General features: G+C 39.1%; 1 protein-coding gene across 5 annotated transcripts in view; it reads left to right on the top strand.

The window, feature by feature from the left end:
• The first annotated feature begins 367 nt into the window (after window positions 1–367).
• SPAST (spastin) overlaps window positions 368–27,849 on the top strand; it is a 53,055-nt gene continuing 25,573 nt past the window's right edge. Inside the window, exons 1-4 of one of the 5 annotated variants that reach the window (XM_057557774.1) lie at window positions 368–1,048; window positions 17,097–17,183; window positions 19,182–19,265; window positions 25,593–25,688. In XM_057557774.1, coding sequence (XP_057413757.1) covers window positions 634–1,048; window positions 17,097–17,183; window positions 19,182–19,265; window positions 25,593–25,688 — 682 coding nt within the window. In that variant the 5' untranslated portion in view covers window positions 368–633. The remainder of the gene's footprint in view (window positions 1,049–17,096; window positions 17,184–19,181; window positions 19,266–25,592; window positions 25,689–27,849) is intronic. The other 4 variants (XM_057557771.1, XM_007191382.2, XM_057557773.1 and 1 more) reach the window with 4 other exon arrangements.

The following is a 27,849-nucleotide window of genomic DNA, read 5'->3' as shown; positions in this document are numbered from 1 at the left end:
CTCAGATCAACCATCCTTTGCGGAAGACTGGCAGAAAATGCTGAAAGAAATATAAGAAAACTATGACACCGTACGATGACCCTGAGAAGTAGCCGAGCGACCCCAAGCTGCAGCGGTCCCTCCAGTGAGTTGACAGCCTAAGTTCCCTGCTAAAGAGCTCCCAGGGTCAGCGAAGTCGACTGAGCGACCGGTCCCTAAGGCAGACGTAAGCCAAACTGCACTGGGAAATGTAGTTCCGCGGGGAACGAACCGAGTGGCGGGCGCCGCACACGCGCACTAAGAGCTCAGGGCAACAAAGACGGCGGCGTGCGCGCACGCGCCTGAGAAAGACTCGGGAGGGCGTGCGCGTACGCGTGCGCGCCCGGCCGCGGTTCTGAGCTACCAAGCGGCTGAGAGGACAGAGAGGAGGGGCAGGAGTTACCGACCGCAGGAGGAGGAGAAGGGGTTGTGCTCCTGGCCGAGCAAGGAGAAAGGGGCGGGGCTGGAGAGCAGCGCGCCGGGGTGCCGAGCTCCTGGGACCGGCGGGCGCGTAAGGGTCTGTGGCCCTTGCCGTCCCAGTGGCCGCCGCCGTCGCTTGGCTGCCGTCGGTCTGCGGGAGGCGGGTTATGGCGGCGGCGGCAGTGGGAGCTGTGAATGAATTCTCCGGGTGGACGAGGAAAGAAGAAAGGCCTCGGCGGCCCCAGCAGCCCGGTGCCTCCCAGGCCTCCGCCCCACTGCCTGGCCCCCTCCCGCCCCGCCCCCAGGCCGGCCCCTCCGCCCCAATCGCCGCATAAGCGGAACCTGTACTACTTCTCCTACCCGCTGTTCGTAGGCTTCGCGCTGCTGCGTTTGGTCGCCTTCCACCTGGGGCTCCTCTTCGTGTGGCTCTGCCAGCGCTTCTCCCGCGCCCTCATGGCCGCCAAGAGGAGCTCCGGGACCGCGCCGGCGCCGGCCTCGGCCTCGCCCCCGGCGCCAGTGCCAGGCGGGGAGGCCGAACGCGTCCGAGCCTTCCACAAGCAGGCCTTCGAGTACATCTCCGTTGCTCTGCGCATCGATGAGGACGAGAAAGGTAACTGGGGGCCTGGGGGGAGAGGGCGGCGGCGCCGGGAAGAAAGCGGTGGGGTCGCCGAGGGAGGGCAACACCTGCGTCCCTTTCCTGCGGGAGCCGGCGGTGCTCCCCCGTAATTGATCTGCCCGGCGAGACTGCTTCCTCGGGTTAGACCCTCGTCCTCCACGATTCTCAGTTAAACACCTCTCTCCTCTCAGGCACCCTAGCCGGTGACTTTGTTTCAGACACTAGCCTACACCTACACTTCTGCATGACCCAAGTCCCTATGAGACACCCAGACGTGCTGGTGACAGTGACAGTTGTCCTAGAGTGACCACACAGATCCTTTCTAGCGCTATAAACAGTGAGTGGCTTCCTCTGAGCCAGGTTTTCCAAAAGGTTTTGATATCGAAGAAGCTGTGCCTTGTTATAGGCTTTTAGTGAAAGCAGAGTACTGTAGTGTCAGAAAAAAAGAACAAATGGTGACTCAGTTTTGAAAGGAACAGCTGCATATGATTACAGCTGAATTTGCACTATTTTTAAAAGTTTCATAACAGTCATTTTTATCAATGTAATGACTTCTAAGTATTTTTCAATAAAGTTCTATTTTAGTACAAAACTTTTGCTCCTGGTTAATTTGATCTCATCTAAGTAAGTATTCCAAGGTAACCTCTAAATTTTTAAATTGAAATATTGAGTGAGGACTTCCCTGGTGGGGCAGTGGTTAAGAATCCGCCTGCCAACGCAGGGGACACGGATTTGATCCCTGGTCCGGGAAGATCCCACATGCCGTGGAGCAACTAAGCCCGTGCCCCACAACTACTGAGCCTGCGCTCTAGAGCCTGCAAGCCACAACTACTGAAGCCTGCGCGCCTAGAGCCGGTGCTCCACAACAAAAGAAGCCACTGCAATGAGAAGGCCACGCTCTCAGCAATGAAGAAGACTCAATGCAGCCAAAAATAAATAAATTAATAAATAAATTTTAAAGAACTTGAGTGAATAGGACTAATTTATAATACCATTTTACAATAAAATTTAAAGATTTCTATTTCTGAATGAAAGCAAGGGTACTACATCCTTCAGATTTCTTTTAAGCTAATGTTTTTTAGTCTTTCTATAGGCTAGGCACTGTGTGCTCTTAGCTTTGCATGTGTTATCTGTTTAGTCCTCACAATTACCCTGTGAGGTGAAGGTACTGTTAGTATCAGCATTTTACAGATGAACAAACTGAGGCTCAAAAGATTAAAACAGGTCATTCCAAGCCTATGCTAATTGCTAATGCCAAATTTTTTATGGAAGATGATAAATGGAGTTAGAAGGAGTCTTATAGCATTTTGAAAATCCCTCCTTTCGTCCCAACTCCAGTATGCTGAGATCTTCTTTTCCCTCTAACTATTCATTTTCGTTGTCCATTAGTTTAAAAAAAAAAAGCAATCTGCAGTTCATTTGTAGTGTCTCCACTACCAACTCCAGAAACTGTTCTAGAATTTCAGTTTTGTTGAAACTTATTTCCTTTGTGAGGCCTTGGACTGAGAAGTAGGATATAAGGAAGGAGGCAGGTATTCATGGGTTTTGGAGTGTAAGGACAGAGTGGAGGTTAAGAACGTTGAAGAAAGGAGGCTTGGGGCTTCCCTGGTGGCGCAGTGGTTAAGAATCCGCCTGCCAATTCTGGGGACGTGGGTTCAATCCCTGGCCTGGGAAGATCCCACAGGCTGCGGAGCAACTAAGCCCATGCGCCACAACTACTAAGCCTGCGCTCTAGAGCCCATGCTCTGCAACAAGAGAAGCCACGACAATGAGAAGCCTGCGCACCACAACGAAGAGTAGCCCCCACTTGCCTCAACTAGAGAAAGCCCATGCGCAGCAACGAAGACCTAATACAGCCAAAAATAAAAACAAATAAATAAATAAATTTATTTAAAAAAAAAAGGCACATTTAAGAGAAGAATACCATGTGTTTTGGGAGGGAAGGTTTTAATCGCTTCATTCTTTTTTTTTAATATATATTTAAAATATTTATTTATTTATTTTTGTCTGCGTTGGGTCTTCGTTGCTGCGTGTGGGCTTTTTCTAGTTGTGGTGAGTGGGGGCTGCTCTTCGTTGAGGTGCACAGGCTTCTCATTGCAGTGGCTTCTCTTGTTGCGGAGCACAGCCTTCAGGCGTGGGGGCTTCAGTAGTTTTGGCTTGCAGGCTCAGTAGTTGTGGTGCACGGGCTTAGTTGCTCCGCGGCATGTGGGAATCTTCCTGGACCAGGGCTCAAACCCGTGTCCCGGGCATTGGCAGGCGGATTCTTAACCACTGCGCCACCAGGGAACTCCCTATTGCTTCATTTTTTATCTCTAAGGAGCAAGCATCCACGATCTCCTAGGGAGGATGAAGAAGCATACCATTATCGCTTCCTAGAGAAGCACTGTTTTATTGCACTATTTTATTATAATAGAGTCCTTTGAAGTTTACTAATCTAGGTCAAAAGTTGTTTTAGAATAGAGGGAATATATTTAAGGGTAGATCAATTCCAGTAAATACAAGGATATTTTGTTAACACTGGGTGATGGGAGTTGGGAGGTAGCATAAGAGGTCAAGGAAAACTTAGGTATTAAAAAAAAGGATCCTGCACTCTTAGATTTAAAGAGAAATCAGTTCCATGTGAAGGGTAAGTAATGGAAGTGGAATTCAGACCTTGGGCTTCATGCTGGTGACTTATCTTTGGGTATCACATATATACCTCTATTATATTTAATTCCTCTTAAAATATTTAAGTGTAAATATTTTCAGCAATCTCTGTACCGCATATTTCACTCTCAGCTGATAATGTTTCTGTTCAAAGGTTTTGCTTTATTTATACAGTTAGTTTATAAAGTGGACATCAGAACAGGCAATGATAACTCTAGTTTGAGTTCTACAACTGATGCATTATACGACAAAATAAATTAGTTCAAACCAAAACAAATTAGTTATATTAATTTTCCTTTAACAGTAAAGTAAAACTGAGTTTACATTGTCGTGGTTCTCTTCTATCTCAAATTTTTCCTTTAGCATATTGAAAATTTTTTTACTTTACCTTTAATTAAGTGGTTGCCAGAGTTCACATTTGAAGTCTATTTGCCTCTCAGCCATCCTTGGCAATACAGAACTTAATTTCAGGAGAATTTTATTCTCCCTCTTTCCTACTGCATCAAAATATATATGAACAAATTGAAATGAATCAGATAGTGTTCAAAGGTTTCCTAACTCTGTAGTTAGCCCCTAAACCTTTAAGGGGCTAGTAATGTCGTGCAATCCCTTTCCATTAAAAACTTGACCTAGCTTCTAAATATACTGAAAGCCACTTTATTTCATCAGGTGAAGTGGGCTATTTCAGACTGTAGTGATATTAGTTAATTGACACATTTGGTGCCTTCAAATAATAAAGGCCAAATTAAATCTTATTTTAACAAGGTAATACATAAATGTGGTTTATAAGGTGGCTGTTTGTTTTGAGTTTTATTCTTTTTTATGGCATACTCAACTTTGACACTGAACTTTCATAAAGGCCTAAATTTATCTGAAACCAAGCTATTTTTTAAAAAAATAAATTTATTTATTTTTGTCTGCGTGTGGGCTTTCTCTAGTTGCGGCGAGCCGGGGCTACTCTTTGTTGTGGTGCGCGGGCTTCTCGTTGCGGTGCCTTCTCTTGTTGCAGAGCATGGGCTCTAGGTGCATGGGCTCTAGAGCGCAGGCTCAGTAGTTGTGGCGTACGGGCTTAGTTGCTCCACGTCATGTGGGATCTTCCCGGACCAGGGCTCGAACCCGTGTCCCCTGCATTGGCAGGCGGATTCTTAACCACTGCGCCACCAGGGAAGCCCCTGTTTGTTTTATATGAAGCAGGTTCTCTGTTTTGTAATTCCAAGGGCCCCGTGGAATACTTGGGGGAGAAGAGAAGGTTGTAATAGTGGTTCTTTGGATTAACCAGAACATGACCTAACGTGCTTTGGGTGGCTCCTGCTGGTAGACAAGCCTGGGGTCTCCTGAGTAATACAGTGGTGCAGGTTCTTCAGGTGTGGCTCAGTTACCTCAAGTGTGTAGGACTTGACAGACAGTAAGGGCCCAATGTATTGTATGAAAGAGAGAGAGCCAGTTTCTCAGGATAAGATAGGGCTGCAGCATCTGGCATCAAGGATAGAAGTTATCTAAATAAAATCCTTTTTTATTTATTCCTAATCAGTTTATATTTAAAACGGAAGGTTTTTTTAAAAATTAATTACCATGTACTATGATTTCATATAATCCAATGTAGTACTTTATTTAAAACACACAAAATACTTGCTTATCCACATCTATTTTCAGAAGGTGAACTAGAGATTAGAAATCAGAAGTATCAGATTTGGTATACTTTCTTTTATTCCTAAAAACTACTAGATACCATTTTGAAAGGATTGATTTCAGACAATTTTCTTGTGCCTAATTTCTGCTTTAAATGATTAGAACAAGAAAAGAATTATTCTGATGGATGGACATTCTGATGATATACTTTTCCCAGAGAATAACATTATTTTTTATTAAATAAACAATAAACACTTTATATTTCTCTTCAAGAATATTTGGTGGCATTTGCACTAAAGAGACAAAAAGGCAGCCACTTTTACGAACTTCATTCCTTGTTCTGTTTTTAGCTGATTTTTATTGCAGTTTATATTCTTCCTAATACAGAATACAGTTGAACCGTATAAAACTCACCTGGTAACTAGATTCCTAAGATTATTATTAGTCATCCTGATGACAATTAAGGGATAGTCAGTAAACGGATATTAAGTTATTGAAGAAGGATCTTCCCTAACCCTTCCTGCCTCTTTTCCACTATCTTATTCTCTGTGCTCTACCCAATAGTAGTTGGATTTTTCAGTTATGGCAAAGTGTAGATTCTCTACTTTTCTACTCGTTTTCCACTCTCTTGACCTGTATAAGATCAGTGAAGGTATTAATCAGTGACCTAGCCTTTTTTTCTCTTGCTTTGTGAATTATTAACAAATGCTCATGCTAGACATCCTATAGAATAAAACATCTTTGAGCACACTCACATCTCAGTGGTTCATTCTGGTAGTGAGGAAAGAAAAATGTCAAAATCCACAATTTTCTTGGGACTAGTAAGTGTTTTACAGCTATATAGGTATAGCATAGACATGTTATACTTATTCACATATCTTTCTGTTCTTTTGCAGATATTTTATGCTGCAGTAGAGAGGGAGAGAATTAGTTGTTGTTCTTAAGTGGATTTTGTCAGTTCCTTTCAGTGAGCTTTCATTAGAACACCCATCTGTGGCTGAACAAGTGGGATTTATTACTTATTGTAACTAAGAGAACACACACCATGGCGAGCCATGGTGTATCTCAGAAAAAGGCTAAAAAGAACTTATAGAATTTGGACTTGTATTAGGTGATTTTAAGGAGGATTTAAGGAAGCAGGGTTTTGCTCTGGATGGGATGTTTTCAGGAATTGGGGATAATTCTGTGACTAAGTATCTTTAATCTAACCCAGAAAGAGAGAAGACTGGAATGAGGATGAAGCTGCAGTTGGTTAAGAAGCAGTCATTAGCCCGAAGAGGGGGATGTTTGGTGTTTCATGGCTTGGCCAATGTTCACATTTTGTCTGTGTTTAGACATGATTGTAGAGTGGTCTCATTTTTGTCTTCATCCATCATGATCACAGAGTGACCTTGTCTGATGTTGTTGTTCTGTGGAATTGTTTATACTCAATAGAACACCAAGGCTTAGTTGTAATGTCAGGTCATATCCTTGTTACACCAAGGCTTAGTTGACGGTACCAGCTCCTGGATGTCAGGGGCTGCTTTTCTTTATCTCAGGTTTGAGAATCTAATTTTATCCTTTTTAAATTGCAGTGCCTCTTATCCAAATTGACATTTGAATTCTGGCTCCACAGGATCTTGGGCAAGTTACTTATTATTACACTGAGATAATGTTTGTAAAATACTTAGTGTCTGCACATAGTAGGTCCTCAGAAAATGGGAACTATTGTTATTTATTTATTTATTTATTTTACAAACTTTTTTAAAATTTTATTTATTTAATTTACTTATTTTTGGCTGCGCTGGGTCTTCGTTGCTGTGCACGGGCTTTCTCTAGTTGCGGCAGGCGGGGGCTACTCTTCGTTGCGGTGCAGGGGCTTCTCATTGCGGTGGCTTCTTGTTGTGGAGCACGGGCTCTAGACGCATGGGCTTCAGTAGTTGTAGTTGTGGCACGAGAGCAGAGTAGTTGTGGCTCACGGGCTCTAGAGCACAGGCTCAGTAGTTGTGGCGCACGGGCTTAGTTGCTCCGCAGCATGTGGGATCTCCCCGGACCAGGGCTCGAACCCGTGTCCCCTGCATTGGCAGGCGGATTCTTAACCACTGCGCCACCAGGGAAGTCCCGGAACTATTGTTATTAATTTTACGGTTCTTTTAAGGTTACAGCCTCTAGAGGTTATGTTAGAAGAACATTGTTAAACCTTGTTACCTAGTTTTTACTACTCTTTTTATGAAACAGCAGCAGTCTAAGTGACATTTGGGGAAGAAGGCGAATTATCTGAAGAGTGATATACAAATATTTTTGCTAATTGTGACCCTTAGTTCAGAAAAAACAGATGGAAGTCTCCCCTTAGCGTCACTTAGTATCCTAGTTTTTTATTACAAAAGAGATTAAATGATTTTTTATTCTCATGTATGTACTCATGTATGAATGCAAGCTCTTGATAGAGAATTGGAAAATACCAAAAATGCACAGAAGAAAATTAAAATTACCTACCATCCATAGTAAATAAAAAAGACTTTTAAAGAAGATAAATTGATTGAAATTCTTAAGGTTTAAAGAAAATGTCCAAAACTGTAATGATTCCTTTACATGGGATTCAAAACCTTTCCAATTAAATGGGAAGAAATAAATCTTAACTTCAGAAATAAACCTTGATGGTTGAACATGAAAGCAAATATGGCCTTTTTTTGCTGACTTAAAACAGAGTAGAAAGGATCCTTTCTGTGATAGTGAACTATGAGAGAATTAATCAGGGGGCTGTTAGTCTGATGCTTCATGGTCTCTGTGGTTTATTGTGGATTAGCACACATTAAAATCTACTGTAAGAGGGCTTCCCTGGTGGCGCAGTGGTTGAGAATCTGCCTGCCAGTGCAGGGAACACAGGTTCGAGCCCTGGTCTGGGAGGATCCCACATGCGGCGGAGCGGCTAAGCCCGTGAGCCACAACTACTGAGCCTGCGCAACTGGAGCCTGTGCTTCACAACAAGAGAGGCCGCGATAGTGAGAGGCCTGCGCACCGCGATGAAGAGTGGCCCCCGCTTGCCACAACTAGAGAAAGCCCTCGCACAGAAACGAGGACCCAACACAGCCAAAAATAAATAAATAAATAAATAAAAATTTTTAAAAAATCTACTGTAATTTAGATACCCGTTATTCCGCTAATGTGACACTTGCAAGTTGCTAGCAAAAAATTGTGTAGGAAAATGGATGTACTTACTCCCTGGAATTGTTTGTAGAATGATGCTTAAGAAGGACTAAATAGATAAGTTAAAAGCAGTGGGCTTTATGAGCTAAAATACAACAGTGCATACAGTTCTGGAGTAGAAGGATTTATATTTATCAACAAATTTACTAAGTATGATAAAGGTAACTTTTTACATACCTCTTTATTAAAGTATTATCCCATGCCCTATTTCATTTGATCTTTGCCACAACTCATGAGATAAAAGAAATGTCATCTTGTTTTTAGCTAAGGAGACTAAAACTCAGAGAGATTGCCAGACTTTCCCAAAGTCATACAGCTATTAAATGATGGAGCAAGGACTTAAATCTCTGTCTTCTAACTCACATATTTGCAAACTGACATCCTCTCTCGCTGCCCAAACTACTCATGTTTTGACCCTTCTTGTGGCAATCTGGGTACCACTAACATGTGAGTGGAAAGATGCAGTTGATGATTCACAAATTAGTCCGCTATTCTTTTTTTTTTAAACAGAATATAGATTTACTTTTTTTTTTTTTTTTAAACTAATTAATTAATTTATTTATTTTTGGCTGTGTTCGGTCTTCGTTTCTGTGCAAGGGCTTTCTCCAGTTGCGGCAAGCGGGGTCCACTCCTCATCACGGTGCGCGGGCCTCTCACCATCACGGCCTCTCCTGCTGCGGAGCACAGGCTCCAGACACGCAGGCTCAGTATTTGTGGCTCACGGGCCCAGTTTGCGCGGGCCTCTCACTATCACGGCCTCTCCTGCTGAGGAGCACAGGCTCCAGATGCGCAAGGCTCAGTATTTGTGGCTCACGGGCCCAGCCGCTCCGCGGCACGCGGGATCCTCCCAAACCAGGGCTCGAACCCGCGTCCCCTGCATTGGCAGGCAGACTCGCAACCACTGCGCCACCAGGGAAGCCCTACTTTTTTTAAAATTAATTAATTAATTAATTTGGCTGCGTTGGGTCTTAGCTGCAGCACACGGGATCTTCATTGTGGCATGTGGGATCTTTTGTTTCCACGCATGGGCTCTTTGTTGTGGCATTCAGTCTTCTCTAGTTGTGGCGCACGGGCTCAGTAGTTGCACACGCGGGCTTAGTTGCCCCGCGGCATGTGGGATTTTAGTTCCCTGACCAGGGATTGAACCCGTGTCCCTTGCACTGGAAGGCGGATTCTTAACCACTGGACCACCAGGGAAGTCCCTCCACTATTATTATCTTTATTTAAAGATGGATAACATCAGTATTTTTTTTGCTTGTACAGTAACACAACTCAAAAATTAAAATAATGCACAAATATAGAAAGTGAAAATCTTCTGTAATCTTATCCTTAGGGAGATGATTACTGATAAGTTTCCTGATTTTGTCTAGTTACATAAACATAAATATTCATTAGAGGAAAAGAACCATGTTACATAGAAATTGATCTGTAACCTTTTTCACTTAATGTATGGGGACTCACTTTCCGTTTCAATATATTTAATCTTCCTCCTCTATTTTTTTCAGTTTTTAAGTACACTTTTATTAAAGTATACATAAAGTGTACAGTTAGTGTGTTGCTTAATGAATTATTAAACTGAGCACAGCAGTTTGAAACCCCACCAGGTCAAGAAATAGAATATTACTCCAGAAGCCTGCCTTTCTCATCCTCCCTTCTGCTCACTACCTTTCCCCACCCTTCACAAAGGTATCTTCAATTCCTAACTTCTTATACCATAAATCAACTTTGCCTGATCTTGAGCTTTATCAGTGAAATCATACAGTGTGTGTTCTTTTTATGTATGGCTCCTTTTGCTCAACATTATGCTTGTCAGATTAATCCTTTAGGTTACTTGTGGCAATAATTGTTCATTTTCATTGCTGTATACCAGGGAGCAGCAAACTGCCTATAATGGGTCATTTAGTAATTTTTTTAATTGTAGTAAAAGATAGATAACAAAATTTGTCATTTTAGTCAATTAAAGTATGCAAATCATTGGCATTAAATACATTCACAGTACTGTGTAACCATCACCACTATCCATTTCTGGAGCTTTTCATCATCCCAAACAGCAACTCTGTATCCATTAAACAATAACTCCCCATTTCCTCTTCTCTGTACTCCCCTCCTCCCAGTCCCTTATAACCTCTGTTCTGCTTTCTGTCTCTATGAATTTGCATATTCTGGGTACCTCATATAAGTGGACTCATACAATATCTGTCCTTTTGTGTCTAATATTTCACTTAGCATTTCAATGTTGATCAGCCTTGTTGTAGCATATAACAGATTTCATTCCTTTTTGAGGCTGAATAATATTCCATTGTATGTATATACCACGTTTTGTTTATCCCTTCATCTGTTGATGGATATTTGGGTTGTTTCCATCTGTTGTTAATAATGCTACTATAAACATTGGTATACAAGTCTCTGAGTTCCTTTTTCAATACTTTTGAGTATCCACCTAGGAATAGAATTGCTGGATCATAAGGTAATTGTTATGTTTAATTTTTTGAGGGACTGCCAAACTGCTTTCCACAGCAGCTTTGCATTTTTTAAGCATATTTTTTTAAATTAATTAATTAATTTTTTTTATCTTTGGCTGCGTTGGGTCTTCATTACCGCGAGTGGGCTTTCTCTACTTGCGGCGAGCGGGGGCTACTCTTTGTTGTGGTGTGTGGGCTTCTCATTGCAGTGGCTTCTCTTATTGCGGCGGAGCACGGGCTCTAGGCACACGGGCTTCAGTGGTTGTGGCTCACGGGCTCTAGAGTACAGGCTCAGTAGTTGTGGCTCAAGGGCTTAGTTGCTCTGCGGCATATGGGATCTTCCCAGACCAGGGCTCAAACCCGTGTCCCCTGCATTGACAGGCGGATTCTTAACCACTGCACCACCAGTGAAGTCCCCAGCTTTGCATTTTTACATTCCCAGCACCAGTGCACAAGGGTTTCTAATTTCTTCACATTTGTTAGTTTCAAGGTTTGCTTGTTTTATTTTTATTTATATTTATTTATTTTTACTTTATTTTATTTTTTCATCTTTTGGCCACACCATGCGGCATATGGGATCCTAGTTCCCCAACCAGGGATCGAACCTGAGGCCCCTGCATTGGAAGCGTGGAGTCTTAACCACTGGACCGCCAGGGAAGTCTCTGTTTTTTTAAATAATGGCCATCCTAATTAATGTGAAGTGGTATTGCATCATAGTTTTGATTTGCATTTCACTAATGACTTATGATATCAAGCATCTTTTCATGTGCTTATTGGCTATTTGCATATCTTCTTTGGAAAAATGTCTATTCAAGTCCTTTGCCCATTTTTGCATTCGCTTGGTTTTTTGTTGAACCATTTAATAAATATTTCTCTTTTTTTTGGAATTTTGAATTTTAATTAATTAATTTTTTTATGCAGCAGGTTCTTATTAGTTATCTATTTTATACATATTAGTGTATATATTTAATAATTATTTCAAGTGCTCTTTCAAAACTATTCAACACTCTCATATAGGGGGTGTGATCCAGTAAAGCTTTATATACAAAAACAGGCAGCTGACTCTGTTTGGCTCTTGGGCTGTTGTTGGTCCTAGATTATGTAGTTCACTTGTAGTTCACATTATTGGCTATTAATTTCAACTACCACTACAACCATTGTAAGTTTCTGCCATCCCACACTTCTCTTGATTTGATGTAGTCTGGTTGGTTGAGTTTGAATGTTGTTGGGGCCCATATAGGAAAGAGGGAAATGTGTAAGGGAAACTAAGAACTGTTCAAGTATCATGAAGGCCTTTTGTGTGCTGGACGCCATTGTAAGGTTTGATTTTTCTGCCATAATTTAGTCAAAAGGGGGAATTCCCTGACGGTCCAGTGTCAGGGCTCGGCTCTCTCACTGCCAGGGCCTGGGTTCAATCCCTGGTCGGCGAACTAAGATCCCACAAGCTGCATGGCATGGCCAAAAGTTAAAAAAAAAAATTTAGTCAGAAGGGTGATCACGTCGGAGCTTATGGGCTTGTAGTTTCCCCTAATTTAGGGGACTGAAGTGATTTGAGTGTGGGTGTCAGCCCTTGTACAGGCTGGCCTAGTTCATAACTCTTCAGTGATGCAGGGTCCCAACCAAAATCTTGGAATCTTTGCCGCTTATTCTCCTTGGCATGCCCTAGAATTCATTTTATGTCAACTTAGTCCCATGAGTCTGCTGAAAGCTCTGCTTAGTTTCTTGGTCACATTTGCATTCAGAATTGACAATTGTTTCAAGCAGAAAAGTGCCCCAAGTCATAGGCTCACCTCTGTTGGCTTTTCTCTTTTCCATATTTTGGTAATTTTTTAAAACAGCCACCCTAATGGGTGTGAAATGGTCCCTCCTTCCAAATTTTAGTAATTTTCATACTGTTTTGAAAATTCTCTGATCCCTTCAAACAGATGTTTTTAAAATATTTTTCTAGTTTTTCTCTTCTAATCTTACTCTTGTAATCAAAATTTTAGTTCTGGTATTATAATTCAAGTCACAACAAATGTTCTTATACATAAATGTTGGAGTATTGCACTTTTAAAAAATCAGATTTATTGAGGTTTAATTTACGTAAAGTTTACCCTCTTTAGGGATCTATAGTTCAGTGAGTTATGACAAAGAGCTGTGTAAACCATCACCACAGTCAATATATTGAATGTTTTATCACCCCAAAATCTCCCTTGTGCCTCTTTGTAGTCAGTCCCTTTGCCTCCCCCTTAGCCTCTGGCAATCACTAATCTGATTTGTCCCTATAGTTTTGTCTTCACTGAATGTCATGTAAATGGCATTATATAGTGTGTAGCCTCTTGTGTCTGGCTTTTTTCACTTAGCATGTTTTTGAGATTCATCTATATTCCTACATATATCAGTATTTTGTTCTTTTTATTGCTGAGTAGTAGTCTATGTATGGTTGTACCACAATTTGTTAATATGTTCACTAAATGATGGACATCTGGGTTGTTTCCAGTTTTTAGCTCTTATGAATAAAGCTGGTAAACATTCATGTACAGGTCTTTGATGTTTTTATTTCTTAGGGTAAATACATAGAAGAAGGGCTGGGTCATGTGGTAAGTATATGTTAATGTCATGAGGAACTACCAAACTCTTCCAAAATGGCTGTATCATTTTGTAGTCACACCTGCAAATGTGACTTGTCTTGTAACTTTTTTCCATTCAAAATTAAAATCTTGGAGTTTTAATTTGTAGTTCCCTAACAGCTGATGATGTTGAACATCTTTTCTTGTGTTTATTTGCCATTTATGTCTCTTCTTTGGTAAAGTGTATGTTTTGATCTCTTGCACACTATTTTTAAATGACTTTTAAAAAAAATCATTGTAAGAGTTCTCTATATATTCTGCTTACAAGACCTTTATTAGACATATTGTTTTGCAAATATTCTCTCCCAGTCAGTCTGTGGCCTGTCTTTACATTGTCAGATCCATCTTTTGAAGAGCAGGAACTTTTAATTTTTATGAAGTCTGGTTTATCAATTTTTTCCTCTTTTTTAAAAATTTATTTATTAATTTATTTATTTTTGGCTGTGTTGGGTCTTTGTTGCTGTGCGCAGGCTTTCTCTAGTTGCAGTGAGCGGGGGCTACTCTTTGATGCGGTGCACGGGCTTCTCATTGCCGTGCCTTCTCTTGTTGCGGAGCACGGGTTCTAGGCGGGTGGACTTCAGTAGTTGTGGCACGTGGGCTCAGTAGTTGTGGCTCACAGGCTCTGGAGTGCAGGCTCCGTAGTTGTGGTGCACGGGCTTAGTTGCTCCATAGCATGTGGGATCTTCCCAGACCAGGGCTCAAACCCCTGTCCCCTGTATTAGCAGGTGGATTCTTAACCACTGCGCCACCAGGGAAGTCCCACTTTTTTCCTCTTAAGGTTTGTGATTTTTATGTTCTAAGAAGTATCTGCCTAAGCCAAGATCACAAAGAATTTTGTCTATGTTTTCTTCTGTAAATTTTATATTTTTAGGTTTTACATTTAGGTCTGTGATCCATTTCAAGTTAATTTTTGTATGTCATGTAAAGTTTTTTTGTGTATGGGTGTCCGTTATTCCAGCATCATTTTTTGAAAAAGCTATTCTTTCTCCATTGAATTACCTTGTCATCTTTGTCAAAGTCAAATCAATGATATATGTGGGGTCTATTTCTGGACTTCTGTTCCATTGATTTTTTTTTTTAATTTTCTTTCTTTCTTTTTTGTTTTTGGCTACGTCGGGTCTTAGTTATGGCATGCAGGATCTTCGTTGAGGCATGTGCGATCTTTCGTTGTGGCACTCAGACTTCTCTCTAGTTGTGGCGTGTGGGTTTTTTTCTCTCTCTAGTTGTGGCACGTGGGCTCCAGGGCGCGTGGGCTCTGTAGTTTGTGGCACACGGGCTCTCTTGTTGAGGCACGTGAGCTCAGTAGTTGTGGCGTGCAGGCTTAGTTGCCCTGCAGCATGTGGGATCTTAGTTCCCTAACCAGGGATCAAACCCACGTCTCCTGCATTGGAAGGCAGATTCTTTACCACTGGACCACCAGGAAAGTCCCTCTGTTCCATTGATTTATATGTCTATCCTTTCTCTGGTGGTCTTGTACTTTTAGGTAAGAAATATCTATGCATTTTCTACTGTCACACTGACTTAACGAGATTCAAATAATGCAGTAAATCAGCTTCCTGTTACCAACGAATGTTAGGTAGTAGAGTAATTATTGAGCATGTGATTTTATTTGTAATCAGTCATTTCACTTGCCTCCCTGTAATGTGGTAAAACGCCTTAAAAGATTTTGTTCAGATGTTGCCAGTGAGAACTGTCATACACTGCTGTTAGGAGTATAAATTGGCACAAGCACTCTCAAAAAGCATTTTGTTGATTTCTGGTAAATGGAGAATATGTGATGAACTATGACTCATCAATTCTACTTCTTAAGCATATACTCAAGAGAAACTGGCACATGTACATAGGGGGACAGGTACAAGAATGTTTATTGCAACATTATTTGAAATATTGAAAAACTGGAAACAACCTACATATCTTTTAATAGGAGATAGTTGAATAAATTGTAGGATGGTATAGGATACTATACAGAGTCGAAATGAATGAACTAATCTCTGTATAGCAACATAGATCTAAAAAGCAATGTAAATTTTTAAAATAAAATGATATAAAGTAGGAACAATAGAAAAATATATACAAGTAAGGTAGACACTCAATTCATGATGGTGGTTTCTGGGAAGGAAAGGAGCGTCAGAATGGGAAGAGGCACAAAAAAGGAACTTCTGTTGTATCTGTTAAGTTGCAGTTCATTTTTTAAATTTTTAAGTAAATACGACATTGTTATCAATATTCCCACCACACAGAATGCAAATGCTATTTTACTGTTTTCTGTAATTTACCCCTTTTTTAAAATTAAAAAACCAAAAATACATGTAAACAGATATTTTCTTCATAAAAAACTAGAAGGTAAGCATCCAAATAGTTTGAATTGACTTACAACAGATTCTTAATAATTTATTCATGTGTCATTATCAAGTACTTATTGAGCACTTACTCTGGATCAGACACTGTGTAAAATACTAATGGCATTTTATATGGGTAATAAGTAAGAAATTACCCTGTCCAAGGGGCTAAATCTAGTTAGTGATTTACTTTGGGGGTGGAGGAAGGTAGGGAGGAGGTACACACTCATAAGGGGACAGTATTTCTTAGTTGTTGTGTGGTGTTTATAATAAGACTTCATCTATTCTATGTTATCAAGAGAGTCATGATATTTTATTGATTTTGAAATTTCAAATTAAAGAATGGCATGGGAATTTTTGTTTGATTAAATAGGGACATGAGTAGGGAAAAATGAAAAACAGTTCTTATGCATGATTTCCACCTTTGCTTTACTGTATCTCTATATTAGTCACTTATGAGGCTTTGCAGATTCTAAGGACTAAGAAATTAATTTTTAAAAACAATGAAATTTGCATATAATTGTTACCACTTAAAAGAAGTATCCTACACATATTTTGATTATGCTGAATTTTTAGGTCCTTTTAAAGCTGAATTTTAGATGAAGGATAAACGTTGTCATGTTTCAAAGAAAATAGAAATGTGTTACTTAATGGCCACACTTGTAATCTCATATACCAGTTCTCATGGTGCAATCATTTATTAAATAAAAGCTAACTCTAGAAAGGAGCACCCATGAACATATTACATCATATTTGACTACAGTTAGATTAAACAATGCTTTTTTCCTCACTATTATTGAAATCGTATTTATTTTTCCTAACAGTATATATTTTTAAAACCATTTATTTAAAATAAAATCTTGAATATTTATTTCTCTTATACAACATTTCAGTGGTTATAAGCATCAATACCATGAGATGATAAACAAATAAAGAATCACAGCTCTAAAATTTTGAGAAACGTTGATGTCCATATCTCCCTCTTGCAGAGCCACATATGCATTAAGATGCTAAAGTCCTAATAAGTCACAGAGTAACAGTTTTCAGACTTGTTTGATCACAACTCTTTTTTTCATGTATCTCCTAATAAGAGCATGCTTTGGAAAATGTTTAGTGTATTCTTAGGGTATACTTGTGATTTATACAAATAATTATTTCTATTTTAAAGTAGGACAAAAGGAGCAAGCTGTGGAATGGTATAAGAAAGGTATTGAAGAACTAGAAAAAGGAATAGCTGTCGTAGTTACAGGACAAGGTAAGGTTATATTTATGTTTGTTTAGCAGCATCCGAAATTGTGTTCACATGATTGCCCTGATTTCAGATCCGTTTATCTTAATAAAGGTATTTAACAGATTTTTAAATGTTCTTGTTAAAGTTAATGCTTTATTACCTATGCTAAAAATGAAGTTGTAACCAGATATGCTCAAACTTGATTACTGAATTACGTGTGTCCTCCTTGGAACCGCTGTTCATGATACTTTAACCCTATTTTTAAACCTGTTTTTGAAGCCTCATCCTTTCCTCATTGTCGAGGCAGGGAAGGAGTGGTTATTTCACAGACTCCCTTTTACCCTGTGGGTAATGCTTGACTGCATGTTAAAATATGAGCTGTAATGTCTGACTTTGATTCACACATGGCTTTTTAAAACCAAAACAGTTATTTCTCATCTTTACTTTCCTGTCACATCAAATTAAAAATTAGAGTCTAAGGACTTCCCTGGTGGCACAGTGGTTAAGAATCCGCCTGCCAATGCAGGGGACACAGGTTCAATCCCTGGTCCAGGAAGATCCCACATGCCATGGAGCAACTAAGCCCGTGTGCCACAACTAGTGAGCCTGCGCTCTAGAGCCCGTGAGCCACAACTACTGAAGCCCATGCTCCGCAACAAGAGAAGCCATCGCTATGAGAAGCCAGCGCACTGCAATGAAGAGTAGCCCCCACTCGCTGCAACTAGAGAAAGCCTGCGTGCAGCAACGAAGACCCAACGCAGCCAAAAAAAAAATTAGAGTCTAATATTACCTTTAAATATGTAGAGAACGTTTCTTGCACACATACTATGTGCCCAAGCATCATTGTATGTGCTCCATACGTATTAGCTCTTTTAATTTCACTACAACCCTACACTCTAAAGCTGCTACCGTTATCCTTATTTTTCAGATGAAAAACCTTAAGTGCAAAGAAATTAAGTAACTTGCGTGAGGTCTCATAGGCAGAAAGTGGTAGAATCAGGATTTGAACCCAGGCAGTCTGACTTCAGAGCCTGAATTCTTAAATACTATGCTGTGAATAGTGGTATGTGGATACCACTATTATATGAGTAAAGTACTTCAGCTTATCATAGCTAAAATAAATTCAGAAGCAAAAATTACAATGTGTGGGCTGAGAATCTTAGCCTTATGGATCAATCCACCCAGTGGATATTTTATCTGGCTGGCTGATTCTATAACTTATATCAGCTAATCTCCAGTAACTATAATGTGTCCAATATTTACCATGGTTTTTTCTCTCTCCTTTTTATTTTGACTGTTTCTCTAGCTACTGGTCTCCTGTATAAAAGAGAGCAGAATAGAACAAGTAAATATGGAAGGTTGGGTCTTGGAGACTTTTCATGAGTTTATGAGCATGACTTTATGAATTATGTACAAAATATATTTGCTGTTCTTTGTCAAATGCATAGAAGAAGAGTTAGAAGAAAATGAGTTGGTTATAAGAAAAATAGTATTTCATTGAATCAAAAATGCCTTCAACTGTACCAAGAGAAAATACAATGTCAATTAAACTATGACACATCCTCTCTTATCACATAGAATTTGAATTTTAACCTTATTGAATATGCTATCTTAATCTTATTTAGACATAGCTATAACAGAAGTATTAGTATCTATGACCAAATTTTTGTATGCAGAGGAAGTGACAGACTATGTTATGACTGCAGCCTGGCTGATAGCATTAGTAGGTTGGCACAGGTTTTAAAACACTTCCCAATTTCAAAGAGTTTTAAATGTAGGGGGAAAAATATGTCTCAAAACCCGTAAAATCCATGATATACCACAAAAGGTCTGAAACCATGATAAGGAACTATAACTGATTTTTTTAAGATATTATTTGAAAATGATATTTTGTTAATTTCATAGTCTTTTCATAAAGACCATGACTCCCCATGAGATTAGTTGGTATGATAATTTATCTTGAAGCAGCATTAGTAGGTAAATGTAGATATTTTAATTCTTTTTTTCTGCTTTTTCTTTCAGGTGAACAGTGTGACAGAGCTAGACGCCTTCAAGCTAAAATGATGACTAATTTGGTTATGGCCAAGGACCGTTTACAACTATTAGGTATCAATTAATGCATTGTATAACTGGAATGAGATGTATTTAAAATCTTAAAATTTAAGATTTAAAATCTTAAAAGTTTAATGAAACTTTAAATGCAGATGGAATTAAATCAATGAACTTGAAAATGTGTTCTAGGCTTTCTTTTAACTTATGAAAATTTCTAACATATACAAAACAGAAGAGTTTATTGAACTAATTATCCATCACTCAGCTTTGGTAATTATCAGCTCATTGTCGGTCTTGATTTAAGACTGGCAAACTATAGCCTATGGACTAAACCCAGTTCACTGCCTGTTTTTGTAAGTTGGTACGAAGCTACTTTCATTCCTTTGTGTATTATCTGGTTGCTTTCATGCTACAGTGAGAGAATTAAGTAGTTGATACAGAGATCATACAGCCTGCAAAGCCTTTTAATATATAGCTTTTAAAAATAGTTTAATATTTACTACTGGCTCTTTACAGAAAAAGTTTGCCAACCACAGTTTATATCCCTGCTCACTTTCTCCAACTTCATATTACTATTTTGAAACAATTTCTCGATATCTTTTTATTTCATTTATAAGTATTTCATATCTCTAAAAGATAAAGATGCTTTAAAAATAAAATTGCCAAAGTGAGGAGATTGTCACTTCTAACGTTTCCCTTCTTTCCGTCCCTCCCTTATTTCCTGTGTATCACTTATTTTTTACTTTGATTTGTAACTAGAACAAACCTTCAAAAAGAAAACTCATTTCATTATAAAACGAAGGTAATGATTCTTCCCTCTGGGGAAGCTGTGAGTATTAAATGGGATGATGGAAATGACTGCCAAAAAAAAAAATTGCCAAAATACCATTATCACACCTAAAAAATAACTAATAATTCTTTTAATACTAACATAAACATAAAAGTAATGGTCAAAAAAATGGTCAGTGTCCAAATTTATATATAATATATAAATAATGTACAGTCAGTATCTCAAAATTTAATAACTCCTACTATTTTTTTATAATTTAATTGTTTGAATCAGGATTTCAAGAAGATCCATACTATACATCTCTTTTAATATACAAGTCTGTTTTTTCTTTTTCTTGCAATTTATTTGCTGATGAACCAGATCTTTGCCACGTAGTGTTTCCTGCAGTCTGACTTTCGCTCCATGCATCTCCATGTTATCTTTTAGTATGTTCTTCTGTCCTCCCTATAAATTGATAGTTGGATATAGAGCCTTAATTGGATTGAAAGTAGATTTTTATTTTTTAATGATGAGACTACTTGATAGTTGGTTTTGTGTTTATCCATCAGTATTTCTTGTGATGTTAGCAGCAGTTGATGACTTATGCCTAGTGACATTATAATTGTCATTCTTTCTGCATTCATCAGCTGTAAAAGGTCTATAAAGAGAAACTGCTCATCTTCTATTTGATGGTATAGGTTTTAAAAATATATTCTTAAGGTAAATCTACCCTTCAAACAAGGTGGAACTAAAACCCACCCTTCTTGGGTGGTTCTACCATAGCTTGATGTGATAGAAATAGTAGAAACTTGGTAAACAGGCAGACTTTATTTGTTGCTCTGTGCTTTTGATAAGTTATTTAGCATTTCTGAGTCTTCTTTATTTCATTTGTAATATGAGGCTAATAGATAATTATTATCTCACTGTATTTGTGACTATGAATTGTTGAAGCAACCTAACCCATAGTAAGTACTCGAAAATGCTGGTTTTTGTTTATCTCCTGACCTGTGTGTAATCACCACCCCTGCTTTTGTGTACAAATATGCACATATGTTTTTTATTAATTCACTCATTCATTCATTCCTATATGGTCCATGGTGTTTATAAATTTTTTGCCCCACATTTTTGAAAAAGAAACCCTTACTGTTTTCAGATAGCTAACAAGGCAGTGTTCTCCTGGCTTCTGTGGCTGACAGTTGGCCTTCTTCCTAAGTGACGGTTATTACTGTGTCAAATAAAATTACATATTACATCAAGGGTTGTTGTAGTAAAATAATTATCTAATTGTTCTAATTGGTCCTTTCTATGTGTTTTAGCTATAACACCTTTTCAGTATATGTACAAAGTATCAATGTATGTGATGCAGATTGTTTGATTATGGAACATTTTGTAACATGTTTCAAATTGAATAATAGTTGGTTTTTAACTTTAATCAGTATTTGAAATTGTGATATGGTAAAACATTAGAAGCAACTCATCAATTTATAGACTTGTCTTTAAATGCAACTTAGTAATTTCTTATTTGTGTTGTTAGAGGAGAGGACAAAAAGATATATAATATAACATGAAGCTAGGCTTTAATAGAATTAATATTTGGTGGTGGTTGTTGTCTGTTATCCTCAAAAATGCTATATGTCCATTCATGAAAGATGTTACTTTAAAAAACAGAGGGTGGAATAAAAGACATCATCAACATTTTCCTATCTTCTGAGAACGCAGAATATCTGGGAGTTATATACCAAAGACAGTAAAAAAGAAGTGTGCACAAGTGCATAGTAGAGCATATTTGTGTATTATGTGCTGGTTAAAAAATGGAGCTTTTCAGAGGTGGAATGCCTGATAGGTATCTAAGTAGTATGGAGAATGATAACTGGGAGTTCCCCATACAGACTGGTTTGAGAGGATGTAGCATCTCTGATAAAGATGGGAAGAGTTCATATGTATTATATATCTTCAATTTAGTGATAGTGATCCTTAGAGCAAAGCTTAAGTGTAAAACCTGCTGTAGATTATAAGATAATTTTGGCATTGGTGTCTGGTATACTTGGCAATTACCCTTTTTAAAAAAAATTTAGCTTCATTCAAGGTCCATTTATTAAGTCCTTACTCTGTACCAGGAACGGTGCCAAGGGATATAAACTGAATTTCTTTCTTTCTTTTTTTTTTTTTTTTATTTATTTTTGGCTGTGTTGGGTCTTTGTTGCTGTGCGCAGGTATTCTCTAGTTGCAGCAAGCGGGGGCTACTCTTCGTTGCGGCGCACGGGCTTCTCATTGCAGCGGCTTCTCTTGTTGTGGAGCATGGGCTCTAGGCGCATGGGCTTCAGTAGTTGTGGCACGTGGGCTCAGTAGTTGTGGCTCGCAGGCTCTAGAGCACAGGCCAGTAGTTGTGGCGCATGGGCTTAGTTGCTCTGTGGCATGTGAGATCTTCCCGGACCAGGGCTTGAACCTGTGTCCCCTGCATTGGCAGGCGGATTCTTAACCACTGTGCCACCAGGGAAGCCCTGAATTTATTTCTTGACTCGGGAAATATTTATTGGGTGGTTATCATGTTCTAGGCACTTAGGATATAGACAAGGATCCTTGTGTCATAGAGTTTATATTCCAGCAGGGAGAATACTGACAGTAGGCAATAAACATAAAGAATAAATAAGTTATTCCATGTGTTAGAAGGTGATAAATTTGTGGAGAAAAGAAAACATAAAACACAGTACAGGGGATTAGGAGTAGATGGGAGGTGGTCTGGGTTTTTAGTTTTAAATAGGATAGTCAGGGTATACCTCTTGGAGAAGTTGACATGACCTGTAAGTTAGCCTTACAGGTATCTGGGAGAAGAGTGGTCTGGGGAGAAGTAAGAGCTGATGCAAAGCCTTAAGAAAACACATCTGGTATGTTTGAGAGGAGCAAAGAGGCCAGTGTGCCACAGCAAGGAGAGTATAGTAGAGATGAGGTCAGAGAACTAATGGTCGGGGGGGGGGCGGGCAGAGGGGGCGGCCATCACAACATGCAGGACCTTACAGGCCACTGAAGATTTGAGCTTTTGCCGCCTGTGAAGTGGGGAGTAGTTACAACGATTTTTTAAGAAAGGAGTAACATCATCTGACTTCAGTTTTAAAAGGATCCCTCTGGTTGTGATGTTGCAAGGGTATGTTATGTACCAAGGAGAGCAAGTAGGACAACTATTGTGGTAAGCTAGGAGAAAAATGATGGAGGCTTGGACCAGGGTGATACCAGGAGTAACAAGTGGTTGGATTATGATTGTATTTGAAGCTTGAGCAAACAGATTTACTGATAGATTGGATTAAATGTTCCTGTGTTTAGGCTCTTGTTGATATAGTGGGGAAGGCAGACATAAATAGATAAATCATCATCACTGCAGGATGGAGATACACAAATATTTCGTAGGGATGGGAAAATAGGTGTCTGAGAAATCTTCCTGGAAGAAACCTAAAGTGGGAATTTAAAAAGATAAATAAAAGTTATTAATGGTTGGGCGGAAAGATACTCCACGAGGAACTAACAGCATGAACATAGACTCAGGGACAAGGAAAAGCATGGTGCTGGTAGAGACATGAATTCGGGATTGCTCAGGCATAAGAAGTGTAGGCAGATCATGGAGGGCCTTGTTGGTCATATAAAGGAGCTTGAGTACTAATCTGTGGGCAATGGGAAACTGCTAAAGGGTTGTAGGCACACAGGTTATGTGGTAAAATTTCCCTTATAAGTAGATCACTGAGATGATTGTGTGGGGATTGCACATGAGGGGATCAAGAAGCAAGGTGACTTGTTTTATTTTAAATCATTGTTTAATCTACACGACCTTTAGTCATTTTAAAAAGAAGCATTAAACTAAGCTTACTTTCTTTAAAAAAAAAAAATTTAATTGGAGCAGGTTCACATTAGCTGTGTCCTGCTGTTGTGTGTGTGTTTTCATGCATATAAATCCAAGCCCTGCAAAAAAGTTCTATGGCTTATTAGTTATTAGTTATAAAAACTAAGGATTTAATTTCTGTTTATTTTTTACTATATAATGAATGTTTATGTGAACTTTTTGTTACATTTCATTGAAGAGTTTTAATTGATAAATCAGACATTTACAAATCAGTTCTTTCTAATTTATGTCTTTTACCAACACAAATGGTTTCTTTCTCAATATGGTGATTTGAAGAGTATTATCTTTGAGAAAAATCAGATGACCTACCTGTTAACTAACAACAGAAAAAGGGCTCCAAGGTATATTGTATCAGCCAGTTCTAGGATACAAAAGCTGTGCAGTACTTTGTGCTTTGTGCAAAAAGGGTAGCTGCTATTTAACCTGTCCCAAAGGCATGTGTGGTTGTACCATAAACCAAGCATGGCGCCTGCTTGTCTGACATTAGAAATGAAAGTTTAAAAGAGTTAGTATATATGTGCTACATTTTTGCATATATTCATTGACTTCTTAGTACCGGAGGAAAGAATCAGTAATGATAACTTAGAGTATTTCAACAAAATAAATATGGTCAAAATTGAGCCCTATTATGAATGACGCTCAGAGCAAGTACTTCATGTATTATTTTATTTAACCCTTGAGACCCTCGGAAAACTGACGCTAAAGCAAGTTCGTACTAGTGAGTAAGTGGTAGAGTGTTTGTCAGGGTGTTCGTCAGCTAACAGTATGGATTGACTTGACTGGGCAAAGAGTGTAGTAGCAGTGATGTAGAGTGGCAAGGAAGCTCAAACCGATACACTCTTGGGCTTCAGGTGCTAGACATAGAGACCTAGATCTTGAGAGGATTTGTTGTTGTTATTTGAAGTGGGAGTAAGGTTGAAATAATCCTTTAAAATCTTTGATTAATTTAAAAATAGGCAATATATGCACATGCCACAAAATTTCAAAAGTTAAAGTTTGAAAAGCATCCATCCCATGCTATGCCCCAGCCACTCATTTCCCATCCCCAGAGGCAGCTGGTATTACCAGTTTCTCTGGGTCTTTTTTAGAGATAATTTTCATATATACAAGTATACATGTGTGTATTTAAATAAATGGTAGGGTACTGTACACACAGTTCTGCAGCATGCTTATTCCATTCTGCTTTATTACATTTATTTTCTGCCTGACATGCATTAATGTAGCTGAATATGGCATTTTCCTAGACACTCCTTACAGTTTCCTTCTGTGTCATTTCTCCTTTCCTGAATGTCCTTTTTTTTTTTTTTTTAATCTTTACAGATCCCAGCCAACTCACAGCCCACTTCCTCTGTAAAGCCTTTTTAATGTTCTCTTTGTATCTCTATCCTGCTCTCCCTACACAATGATTTGGACATATTAGATATTCAGGAAATATTTGCTGGCGATGGTAGTGATATAGAATTGCCTCAGGTTACCAAACCTGAATAATGCATATTTTGAACATAGTCATTCACTTGTTCATTTCTGTTGCTATTTTAATGTCTGAGTTTTTACTAATTATGTTGTTAAAGGTAACTCTATGTAAATGCCAAACCCTTCATTATGTAATAACTTTGTAACACCTTGAATCGTTTTTCATTTTCACATATACATTTTATTTTTTTATCATGTATGTTTTTCTTTTTGTTTATTTTTTTCTTTTTTACCCCCCTCTGTTGCATAGAGAAGCTGCAGCCAGTTTTGCAGTTTTCCAAGTCACAAACGGACGTCTATAATGACAATACTAACTTGACATGCCGCAATGGACATCTCCAGTCAGGTGGGTTTAGGTTAACTAACATGTAAAATAATAAAGCTTGCATGCAAAGTAGAGTCTTACTTAACCTGATAATGTTGATTTGATTTTATAGTGGTAGATTTGATTGGTTTTTGTTTGCACAGGGCTGTGTGGAAAATACAGTAGCCCTGTCATTCATGGTGTGTAAACATGTAATAAATAGGGCATAGCCATTCTCAACATGTTATATTTGCATATTTTACAACATCCAATTTTTGAAATTATAAAATATGAAGGTTCGTTTTCCTAAATTATTAAAATGTTCTTTTGTTTCTATCTTATTTTGAGCTTTTGTGTTTTTTTCTGTGGGTACCTGTACCAAATTTTTATGAAGTAGTGTTTATTGAGACAGAAATTTTAATTTTTCTTTGTTATATACCAATTTTCAATGCATATATATTTTCATTAATATAATACATGAATGTTTTATCATAGCACTTGTTAGAAAAAGTTTGAAGCTGAATTCACATAGTGAGGAGAAGCATTAGAATACTATTTTTCGGCAGTCCCACCTCCTCACCCAGAACAGAGCCCGCGTTTCCGCAGAGCTGGAACTCCCGGCTCGGGGTCTCTTCCCTCCGCCGTCACTGAGGTGCCCCAGAGCCCGAGGGGAGGGCAGCCTCACTGAGGCTGCCGGCTCTGGAGGGGCCCCGGCGGCCAAAGCCGCGACAGTCCTGGGGACCGTGGGCCAGTTGTTTCAGCAAGTAACTTAAAGACAAAATGGAAAGACAAGGAGGTTTGTGCCTGAGATCATGTTGATGTGAAACCAGGGATGGCCACCTTGTGCCAGATGAATGTGCAAAGAAGAAGTGGTCCATGTACACAATGGAATATTCGCCATGGAAAAGGATAAAACACTGCTCTTGCAGCACCATAGATGAGCCTAGAGATAATCACAGAACATGAGGGGACACGGGTTCAATCCCTGGTTCAGGAGGATCCCACATGCTCCGGAGCGGCTGGGCCCGTGCGCCACAACTAATGAGCCTACGCTCTGGAGCCCATGAGCCATAACTACTGAGCCCATGCGCCACGGCTGCTGAAGCCTGCACGCCTAGAGCCCATGCTCCACAACGGGGGAGGCCACTGCAGTGGGGGGCCCGTGCACCGCGGCGGAGAGTGGCCCCCGCTCACCGCAACTGGAGGGAGCCCACGGGCAGCAGCGAGGATCCAACTCAGCCAAAAATAAATAAATAAATAAATTTTATTAAAAAAAAAAGAGAGAATACTATTTTTCTTTTTTTTTGTCCGTGCTGCGTGGCATGCAGGGATCTTAGTTCCCCAACCAGGGGTCAAACCCTACCCCACTGCAGTGGAAGCATGGAGTCTTAACCACTGGACTGCCAGGGAAGTCCCCTAGAATACTATTATTTACTATGGGTTAAATTTGTTTTCCATAAACTTTGGTCATCACATCAACTCCTACAGAAAATTAAATGCTTTTTGGTTTTGTTGTTTGGGTGGTAGGATCTTCATTTCCTGGGTTCTCTGACATCTTCTCTAGTTTTATTGGTAACTTTTTCAGAATTCGTTCTGTGTCCAGTACTTAAATTTTATTAAAGTAAATATTACTTTGTTCAAATTGTAGCAGAAAACCCTTAGTATAGACTATAAAACAACTGCTTTCTTTACTCATACGTGATTTTAAAAAGTTTCAAGATTTATTTTTTTGTTTGTTTGCTTTTTTCATTTTTATTGGAGTGTAGTTGATTTACAATGTTGTGTTAGTTTCAGGTGTACAGCAAAGTGAATCAGTTATACATACACATATGTCCACTCTTTTTTTAGATTCTTTTCCCATATAGGCCATTACAGAGTATCGAGTAGAGTTCCCTGTGCTATACAGTAGATTCTTATTAGTTATCTATTTCATATATGGTAGTGTGTATATGTCAATCCCAATCTCCCAGTTTATCCCCCCCCCGTTACCCCCTGGTAATCATAAGTTTGTTTTCTACTTCTGTAACTCTATTTCTGTTTTGTAGATAAGTTCAGTTGTACCCATTTTTTAGATTCCACATATAAAAACGATATGATATTTACCCTTCTCTGTCTAACTTACTTTACTCAGTATGACAATCTCTAGGTCCATCCATGTTGCTGCACTTGGCATTATTTTGTTCTTTCTTATGGCTGAGTAATA

Source organism: Balaenoptera acutorostrata, chromosome 12 (assembly GCF_949987535.1).
Source record: "Balaenoptera acutorostrata chromosome 12, mBalAcu1.1, whole genome shotgun sequence".
Lineage (NCBI taxonomy): Eukaryota > Metazoa > Chordata > Mammalia > Artiodactyla > Balaenopteridae > Balaenoptera > Balaenoptera acutorostrata.
Note: the sequence above shows the minus strand (reverse complement) of the source record. Positions and strands in the feature narration are given on the sequence as shown.